This window comes from Cydia strobilella, chromosome 19 (genome assembly GCF_947568885.1).
Source record: "Cydia strobilella chromosome 19, ilCydStro3.1, whole genome shotgun sequence".
In the NCBI taxonomy this organism is placed as follows: Eukaryota; Metazoa; Arthropoda; class Insecta; order Lepidoptera; family Tortricidae; genus Cydia; species Cydia strobilella.
The window spans coordinates 9,244,500-9,255,373 of NC_086059.1; the positions used below are offsets into that span (position 1 = coordinate 9,244,500).

The 10,874-nt window shown below is 36.5% G+C and overlaps 1 protein-coding gene across 1 annotated transcript in view; it reads left to right on the forward strand.

The window, feature by feature from the left end:
• The first annotated feature begins 216 nt into the window (after positions 1–216).
• The window catches only part of LOC134750163 (fatty acid-binding protein-like), a 54,769-nt gene continuing 44,111 nt past the window's right edge, over positions 217–10,874 (forward strand). Inside the window, exons 1-5 of the mRNA XM_063685285.1 lie at positions 217–289; positions 4,627–4,663; positions 6,474–6,603; positions 7,812–7,922; positions 8,701–8,764. Of these exons, the coding sequence (XP_063541355.1) occupies positions 217–289; positions 4,627–4,663; positions 6,474–6,603; positions 7,812–7,922; positions 8,701–8,760 (411 nt within the window). The 3' untranslated portion in view covers positions 8,761–8,764. The remainder of the gene's footprint in view (positions 290–4,626; positions 4,664–6,473; positions 6,604–7,811; positions 7,923–8,700; positions 8,765–10,874) is intronic.

The following is a 10,874-nucleotide window of genomic DNA, read 5'->3' on the forward strand; positions in this document are numbered from 1 at the left end:
CAAATGTCGATACGAATAATGTCAACCCAAAAGTTGTCTGACGGTTTTAGTTCGTTTTACAACAACATTACTATGTTACCCGTACATATAAAATACTAGTGGATATGGGCAAGTTCGTGACAAAAAGGTGAAGGGTATGTAAAGTAATTTTATAAACAATTATACGCTGCCAGTCGTAAACAAGTTGCCTTGAGCCTACGACGCGAGGACGGCGCAATGGAGCAATTCCTTGGGAAAAAATACAAACTGGTCTCTTCGGAGAACTTCGACGAATATCTCAAGTTCATACGTAAGTTTTATTTTTTATTGTAGTAAAACTTCTTTAGGCGCGACTATTTAGAGGGTAACTTGAATTTTTTTTCTGACGGAAGTAACGCTCAGTAGTGACACACGCACAATAGGACACAACACACGTCAAAGTGCCAACATAGCGATAAACATCATCGTCAATAGTAGATTGTTAACCAAGAGTTGAAAGGCACCCATTTCCGTCGAGGTTGTTTGGCGCTCGAACGCAGTGAGAGCGCCAATAGTCCGAGATGGAAATAGTGCCTTTCACTTGAGTTAAACACTCTACTTTTCATATCGAATGCGAGGAAACAAAACAAGACAAGGCAATTTTGCAAAATCAGTAACTAAAGTACCTAATAGACCTGCGGCCATTATTTTTTTCCTAAGGACTTACTTGCAATCGGAGACTTTTCACGTGTGAAGATAAATAACCCCTAGCGAAAAATATTTAGATTGCAATATTTACGGAAACACACATATCTTAACAAACTGCAGTAATTTTAAAATGATTTGGTTAATTTAGTATCAAAATCAGCGGGATTGCCTCTTACTTTTTAATTTTTTACTTTTTCGTTGTAAAACTCCCAATAGTTAATGGCATCCCAGTCATTTAGCCAACATAATAAAAGTATATAAAGAAATTTCAATATTAAATAACAATTTAATGAATAAAATAAGCAAATTTTATCTTATATTTAATTTTATTTTCACGAATATAGTGATAAAAGACTTTAAAAACCCATTTAATATCGTACAAACGTTTAACTGTGGCTGTATAAGATACTGCCTTTGCTCATTTACGCAAGTGTATGGTTTAAAAAAATATTTTTGGTGTATTCCTTTTGGTTCCCGCCTTATGATATCGAGTAAATACAATTCAACAAAAGAAATCAAGAATAATTTATTTCAACAATTTACTTACATCATTTTTGATAAAAAACGATTCAATGCGGGATTAGTAAAATTAGAACAATTTCCAATTGTTCCAGGCGGGGAAATAAAGACACTATTTTTCAATTTTGTTTCTCGTGATGCTCGTGGGACGGGGACGAAGAGGAGTACAACACTTTTCTGCACTAGAGCAGAAACGTATCACTTTCTGCGCACTTTTTAGAACAACAACGACCCACTTTCAGAGCATGAGACATGAAAAGAAGTTTTACACGCACACACTTTTTTCGTTAAAGCTTTGAATATAAACGCAACCGTTTTGAGCTGTCCAGAAAGTTGAACATTTATTAGTTTTCCTTAGAAATTGGCGCTAATAAAACGATGATACAAAAGCCTTCCGTACTAAGTTGTGTAGGGTCAGCATCAACAGTAGCGTAAAGGTATCAGACTATGCATCAAAATTAAGTATCTACCATTTCCTAATAACAAAAAGAGACAGATACCTGTCTCTACACTCTCTTTATGTGTAACAATTAGACTGTGAAAGATATGTACTTTTGAATGTGAACTGTAGAGATATTATACTTTTGGAGTGTTGTTTTATCCGGTATTATTGATCCTGACTGTACAATTAAATAAAAAAATAAAAAACGTTTATTTATTTAGATAACAAGATCCATTTTGTTAGTATTCTACAAACTAAAACCTAAAAACTATGTTAGTATTCGTAACTCACTAATGACAACGTATTTTTAATTACGTGTTGCATTATTGAGCACTCATTCCTTATAGCTATTGTCTTCAGGAGGCTGTTCGGGCTGTCACGTATTCTGTTCAGAAGCGATGCCATCTTTTTTCCATTTGTATATTACATTTTTTTTACTTCTATTAAAAAACTAGTTTCTTTGTGTCTCAGTAAAATGAAGGGCCGCCTTGATCGATCACCGTATCAGTTTTATTTAGTGTAAATTTCAATTATTATTTTTCATTATTCTTATATTTATTATAATTTAATGTGTTTGTTTTTAAATTATAATTTAAATTGTTATTTTAAAGATCGTTCATTTCTTTCACGTTAAAGGTTGATGCCACTGTTTAACCCTGAATTAAAGAAAGTTAATGTCAGGTGGAACAAAAGAATATACTTACTTAATTATGAGCGGCGCACGAGGAACTTTATGCAAATTCCAGACAACTGAACTGACCCTTTTGTCCCGGTGTTTCTCTTTGACGTTTTACTTATAAATCGTGTAATCCTACAAGTAAACGGTTTACGTTTTATAAATAGACTCGATTGTTCTAAACTAGGTAAAAAACTTTACTATAAGCCCTTCTTGCGTGTAGTTGTGTGCTGTGTTTGCAAAAAACGCATAAGCATGAATATTTAATTTAAGTTATATATTCAAGCATTTGTATGGAGTTTCCATAGAATATCCAATAGAGCAGACCATTAATAACTTACTCTACATAATGAAAATTATAAATAGTTCTCCTTATCACCTCTTTGATGATATGATGCCGAGTGATTTACGGTTAGATTTATTTATGGGTGTTTTAAGTTTTTCTCTTGGAAATTTATTTGTACAAATCACCTACACAAGACCCTTTTTGTTTGGATAGACCCTTTTCATTTGGATAGGCCCTTTTCGTTTCAATAGACCCTTTTCTTTTGGTCGTCCTCTACCAAGTGTAAATTTTGCCATATTAATTTGCTAAAATCTGAATTCAAATTCGATGTTATTAAATTTAACTTCTGTGGTCAACTGTATTGTATTTTTTTAATTTTTTTATTTATGTTCATATAACAATATTACATTGTGTTTGAAATGAATCATAGGTTATTGTACAGGTACAAAATTACTCTCAGGAGTGACGACTTTCCTTTTAAAGTCTGTATAAAGGATGACTCACGTTAGACCGGGCCGTGACAGGGCCGGAGCTTCCGGCGCTTACTTTTCTATGACATGACAGGTGATCACGTGTTGCTTTCCATAAAAAACGAAGCGCCGGGAGCTCCGGCCCGGTCACGGCCCGGTCTAACGTGAGTCATCCTTAACCCTTATAGAAAACACTGGACCCGGGTATGTATTAAACTACGTCCAAACGAGAGGTATGGGCACTGTGAATGTCATCTCGCTTTGTATGGTAGGACACAGCACAGCGGATGTCATTCCAGATCTAGAGCAGAGCCCAACTGGGGAAGCACCTCCACCTTAGAGAAAACCGCAGCCAAATAACACTAGACCCTACTCATAATGTTGTGTTCCTGCCGGTGAGTAAGGTTGCCAGAGCTCAACGAGGGTGCGGAGTGTTAGGGTCGGCAACGCGCATGTAGCTCCTCTGGAGTAGTCAGGAGTTGCAGGCGTACATAGGCTATGGAGACTGCTTAACATCAGGCGGGCCATATGCTTGTTTGCCACCAACGTTGTATGAAAAAAAACTCATCAAACGTCACCTCGGTTGCCAATTACCTTTCACAGGCGTTTTTGTACTTATTAATGTTACATATATTTCTCTTTGTTTTATATGTATATGTTAATTACCACTCATTAACTCACTAATGTTTCCATTGTGTAGGTATATGTAGGTAAGGGAGTGATTTAAATAATCATTAAACATGTTGACTTTTATATTTTATACTCGTAACGTAGTTTGTGGATAAAATGGTCATACATATTTTTATAGAAATTACGTACGTTAAAGGTGACATTCGTATTCGGACTGCATCAGCTTTATATATTGCTTTATAACAGTGATATAATCAAGATTTTCAATCTCGTACCCAATAAGGCCACTCAGCAAGCTTCGTGGCCTTAAAGGATGACTCACGTTAAACCGGGCCGTGACGGGGCCGGAGCTTCCGGCGCTTCGTTTTCTATGGAAAGCATCACGTGATCACCTGTCATGTCATAGAAAAGTAAGCACCGGAAGCTCCGGCCCGGTCACGGCCCGGTCTAACGTGAGTCATCCTTAATACGGTACTCGACTGAAAAGCTCTCCATTATATCACGATTATATAAAATATTATTTGCGTATTAGTATAAAATAATACTGTGCTGAGTGCTGCGACTGCAAGAGCATTGAAAACGGTTTATTTACTCCGGAAATGTTCATACAAAGTAAATCTATTCACATTATTTATACCTGCATCAAGCTGCACTAATTGCGTAAACGCTGTTGCAACGATTTTTATCTTATTATATCCAAGGCCACTTTAGCATTTATAGCAACTAGGTAGTTGACCAAGTCACATCTGATCTAAGTATCTACTTAAGAGGATCCAGTTGCAACGCGCAAATACCTAAAGTTAAGAGTCAGACGAACCTTCCGCAAAAAGAGTATTCTATACAATCAAATTTACGCTTTCATTTTAAAATAATATGCTTAAATTACATGTAGCACGAATATTTACATAATTCAACTAGTAGATCGCTCTGAACTGAGGACTTGGGGTTTCCCAAAAATTAAATAGAGCGATTGAGTTCACCCACTTAGTCGACAATGGATCGAAAATCGTGTGCGATTTATTGCAAGGTCTGTGGAGCCCTTAACTGATAGATGTAACTGATGTAAGTCACCATAAAGATAAAAATAAACTGTATCTTTGGTAAGCCGTAATGTTTCTTGTCAAATGTTAAATACGTATATTATGTTTATTTTATTTTATCTGGTTTTTATCTCATTTTGATCTTGTTAGTTATTTTGAAATGGTATATTTAAAAACAATATTATAAATGTGTAAGCCGAGCACATTCATTTGATACCAAACTCGACCATACTTTCTTTCAACTAAACTGACTAGAATAGCAAGACCCCTCACAAATAGCTTTTTAGCCTTCTAAGCTCTTCTAGCTCAGTAACCCCTTGATCGAGCCTGCTCATAATTTAATGACTAAAATGTAATGCCCTCAACTACACGTTTGCCCAGTTTCATTTAAATTAGAACAAATTTACTTAAGTTATTGTCCATCAAACTATCCTGTGATAGTTCAGCTTAAAAATACCTAAATGCCGGGACGTGCCCCTAGCGAGCCGCGTGTTGCAAGTTGAATGTAAGAACTTCGCTCCCTCGTTCGATAACATAGCGAGTAGAAGTTTTATAAACAAAACTTGTACTCACTAAAAAAATTTGCCATGGAAACTAGTATCAGACATAAATAAAATTATGTTGCGTAAATGTTCGTGCCGAGTTTCATGTAATTAAAGCATGTCGTTTTAAAATGAGAGCTTCGATTGTACGACAGTGGCTTAATTAGTTCACGTAACTTTTTAAATACTATTTATTAGTGAGACCAATGAACTCAGGCGGTCTAGCATATTGCGTTCTCGCGCGCGAGTCCATACTTGAAGTCGCGCTAGATGTATGGAGTCGCGCGAGAACGCACCTCATGCTATGATGCTAGCAGGTCAGGTAAAGTGATAATTTAAACCTAAATATTGTAATGTATGCGTACGACCCGTGACCATACGTGTAATAGTTGGTATTTTACTTCGACGTAGCAAAAAAGGACAACTTTGAATTATTTAGACACTTATACATATAGTGTACATATACATATAGCCTGTGGACTGGGTCACGGTAAAAGTGTTATGATTATTACGAATTAAAGTCACTCTTTTTACATGGTGTAAGTCCAATATTTCTTGTTAACTGGTTATTGTCATTTTTAGGTTCTTTCCATAAAACCTCGTCATTGACCTTACCTTGTTTATACCAAATGAATACGGGTATTTTCCGTAAGAAATGCAGGAATATTACTAAATCAGTTGGGTTTTTAAAGATATTTGCGATAAAACTACATCAGTTTAATATTAAGAGAAGTCGTTAATGTTCTACAGGAATTTCTAACTAGAGTATGACACTAAGGCCAAGGACACCAAAAAGGTATTTTTATGAATTTCGCTAAATTAGGTACTATACTTAAATCCAGTACGCAGGTAGTTGAGTAGTTGCTAGCTAGAGTGAGGTGATATTAGTGCTACGTATTATTATAAAAAGTCCCAAAAAACGTTTTTATACATGACGCAGGTCACCTAATAAATTTACTACAAACAAACCAAATAACGCTTTTTGTTAACGCTACTGTTTTTGAAGGTACTTATTTCATTGCTCTAATTAGGTCACATTTTGCCAGGTTTGAACTAGTTTTCGGTTTCCGGTTTTTGCAAACCGGTTTAATAATGGAGGAAATAAGTGAAAGACGGACTTGCAATCTGAGGGTTCCCTACAAAAATAATGTTTTTTTCCTTAATATAGTTACGATTTACCCGTTTTTTCAATGATTCTAGAGGTCGGTTTCGTTTTTGGAGCGCAACGCTGACGGCAGCTACACATTCTCCGTGACGTCACCCATCAAGTCAAGCATCGTCACCTTCAGGGAGGGCGAGGAGTTTGTTGAGAACAGACTCGATGGAGCCAAGGTACAATACAATATAATACTCTTTATTTCCTGTCCCGTAAAGCTGCACAGGCGGCGTCGCCGGTGTCGTTTCTGGAACGAAATGCTGACAGCAGCTACACTTTCTCTGTGACGTCACCCATCAAGTCCGAGGGCGAGGAGTTAGTTGAGAATAGACTCGAAGGAGCAAAGGTACAATACAATACAATATAATAAAATAAAATCTTTCTTACTTGTTCTTATACTCACTTGCTGTACATATAAGTACTACCTAGTCACATACTAACTCGCTTAATCGTCCGAATTCCGAATGAAGCAAGCTCTTAACTTCGTCGCTTAGGTCGTCAGTCTACGTCATTGGTGGCAAGGCCGCATGTTTTACATTACGTAGTTATACTATTTTCTTTTTTCACAACCTATAATTTTTTGCCATTAAATGTTACATTACTGTGAACTCCGGAAATTAAAAAGCAACGGCTTTGTGTCTACCTTAGGTCAGATACCTAGCAAAAAAATAATCAATTTCCGGTTTTTGTTTTCATTGGATTACTGTAGGACTTGAATACTGAGCTATTAAAAAGACTATTTTCACATAAATTATACCTAAATACCTACCTGCCTACTTAGGTACTTACTGTGATTTAAAGTAGCAGTGAAGTAAAGTTATAAAGAATAACTCACGTTAGACCGGGCCGTGACCGGGCCGGAGCTTCCGGCGCTTACTTTTCTATTACATAACAGGTGATCACGTGATGCTTCCTATAGAAAACGAAGCGCGGGAAGCTCCGGCCCGGTCATGGCCCGGTCTAACGTGAGTCATCCTTAAGGCTGTTAGCCAAACATTTATATATTTAATATATTTCATTTTAACGCTTGGAGAGCCTTTACACCAATTACACCTCCAAATCTTATCAGCATTAGTACTTTTCTCTGTTATTGGGACCTTTTACATCTCCAAATTTAATGTTTTATTAACCATAGAAATCTATTTTATTGTCGTAATTATTTATTTTAAGATTATTATAATGCAGTGTGTACCCAGGCGTTGGCTGTTGTATTTATAAATATTGCTATGTATTTTTCATGACACTGTATGATACTCTGATACTCATACCACTGTAAATGTTGTATTGACTTATGAATGATCCCTTGAGGCCTACTTACTGGATATTTTTTTGAATTTTGACTTTTTTGTATTTTTAGCTAAACTACTTAAACCATATTTTTCAGGTGAAGTCGACTGTAACCATAGAAGGAAATAAACTGATTCAGAAACAAGTAGAAGATAACGGGAGGATAACAACCAACTTGCGGGAATTCACGCAAGAGTTCATGGTCGTGGTGAGTATAAAATAATGTGGAATAATAGTACCTTACATGTGGTAAAGGCACAGATTAATAAATGTAAAGGGCGCTAAGTACAATCGGGTACATTGCCGGTGAAGAAAAAAATTACCTTAATCCTTACGAGCGAGCTAAACTCCGCCTTCCATTTAGATAATCAAATTGCGATGCATTAAGATTAAGGATTCTTTATCTTAATAATGGAAAGGATAAAGGATGACTCACGTTAGACCGGGCCGCGTCCGGCCCGGAGCTTCCGGCGCTTACTTTTCTATGACATGACAGGTGATCACGTGGTGCTTTCCATAGAAAACGAAGCGCCGGAAGCTCCGGCTCGGCCCCGGCCCGGTCTAACGTGAGTCATCCTTAAACAAACAGTAGGTAGTAAGGACAGTTTATTAGTTGTCGTTGTTTAGGCTAAGCTTCGCCTCCCCATTAAGATAGGTATTGCTATGAATAGGATTGCTAGGTATCGAAGGAGTGATTCACCCCGCGCCACGCCGCATTGCTTCGCTTCTCGTTCGCGTGTTGTTCGTCTACATAGTACGCTGCGTTAAGGATGACTCACGTTAGACCGGGCCGTGTCCGGGCCGGAGCTTCCGGCACTTATTTTTCTATGACATGACAGGTGATCACGTGATGCTTTCCATATAAAACGAAGCGCCGGAAGCTCCGGCCCGGTCTAACGTGAGTCGCCCTTTACGGCTGTTATGTATGTGTGGTGGCGCAGTCTTAAATTCTTGTACGTATAGTAATAATATTATGTTTGTTTCAGACAACCACAGCTGAAGGCTGGGACGGCAAATGTGTGAGAACTTACAAAGTGATTGAGTGAATGTGTAATACCAAAAGCTAAACGTCGAGTGAATGTGATTTTATGATACAACAAGATGGGTTTTTCATTTTAAGAATAATTTAAGACTGGTTTCGGGTAAAACACAAGTTACGAAAGGAACAAATATGCCAAAAAAAACGGGCAAAGTGCGAGTCGGACTCGCCCACCGAGGGTTCCGTACTTTTTAGTATTTGTTGCAACCGTTATAATTACCAAATCTATTTTTATGGATGTCTAAGACTACAAGTTTACCTAAGCAAGTAACCGCGATCTTATTATATAAGTTATTTAGACGATAAAATCTTTCTTTTTACTTAACTATGTAAACTAATTAAGATAGGCCTATCCATACTATCCATACTAATATTATAAATGCGAAAGTCTGTCTGTCTGTCTGTGTGTTAACTTCACGCTTAAACCGCTGAACCGATTTAGTTGAAATTTGGTATACAGATAGTTTGAGTCCCGGGGAAGGACATAGGATACTTTTTATCCAAGATCATCAAAACCTCTAGGGTACTTCCTGAAGTCCTAGGAAGCTGAAATTTGGTATGTAAAATATTCTTAGTACATAAACAAACTTGTAATTTTTGCCCCGAAGGGGGTGAAAAGGGGGGTGGAAATTTGTATGGGGAATCAATAACCGCTGAACCGATTTAGATGAAACTTGGTATGGGAATAGTTTGAGCTGCGGGGAAGGATATAGAATAACTTTTATCCCCGAAATCATCCCTTAAGGGGGTAAAAAATGTATAGTGTGGACCAATTTGGGGGTGAAAAAAGGATGGATTAAAAAGCAGATTTGTTTAAGAATTAAGGTATCCAAATTACTAATTCCACGCAGACGAAGTCGCGGGCAAAAGCTAGTATGAAATAAGTCTAGGTACCATTCGATCAAGTGAATGAGATGGATGATTTTTTTATGAAATGATTATTAAATATACATATAATAAAGCGGAAGAGGATCGAAAGTCTGTACATGGAAGATATTAGAAAAAAAATTAGCTGGGGATACTTAGAATTTAGAATCGATAACAGAACACGTTCCAACAGTTTTTAGAATTTTTGTCTGTTTGTCTGTTTATCTGTTTGTCTGTTTATTTGACCGCGCAGCAATTGAAAACGGCTGAACGAATTTTGATGCAAACTTTACTAATCTGTCGAAAAAAATCACGGCCAGGTATAAAAGTTTGAGAAATTTTACCCCTAAGGGGGTTAAAAAAGGGATGAAAGTTTGTATGGGGTTCAGGATTTATTTTAAGCTAGCAATTTGAAACTTCGTAAAAAGATATATTATTGAAATACAAGAAAACTAATTTCAGCGTTTTTGAAAATTCATCCCCTAAGGAGGTGAAAAAGAGGTTGAAAGTTTGTATGGAGATCAAATTTTTTTTCGAGTGCGTTACTTGAAACTTTGTATATGGGCATATTATTATAATACAGAAAAAGGTATTTCAGCGTTATCAAGAATTCGTCCCCTAAAAGGGGGTTGAAAGTTTGAATCCATTACAAATGCTTTGAAACTTCTTAGAAAGGTATAATAGACGATTACAAAAAAAGTAATGTCGACGTTTTTGGAAATTTAACGCCTTAGGGGGTTGAAAAGGGGATGAAAGTTTGTCTTGGGGTACAAATTTTATTTTAAGCTAGGAACTTTGCAAAGAGGTATTATATTAATAAGTGTTCCGTTTGTCAAAACAAAGTTTTGCACGGAACACTAAAAAGCAAGAAAATTACTTTCAGCGTTTTTAAAAATTCATCCCACAAGGTGGTGAAAAAGGGGTTAAAAACTTTATCTTGATAACTATAGGCCAAGTTAGGTATCGTTTTTGTATAAATCAGGTATGCCGAATTCATTTATGATATCAAAATGACACCATTCCTGAGTGAAAACACGAAAAAAAAAACTTTTTTTTATTCCTCTTCACGCTTAAACTGCTTTTTATCCCAAAAAAATTACCTAAAAACTGAAAAGGAAGGTGTAATATTGTAGGGGGAATCAATAACCGCCTGAACTGATTTACAAGAAATCTACGTATTCGTCTTTTGATTTAGTTGAAAATGATACTAAACAACTTAGAACCTAATTTTAAACATTCCCACCCCCTACATAA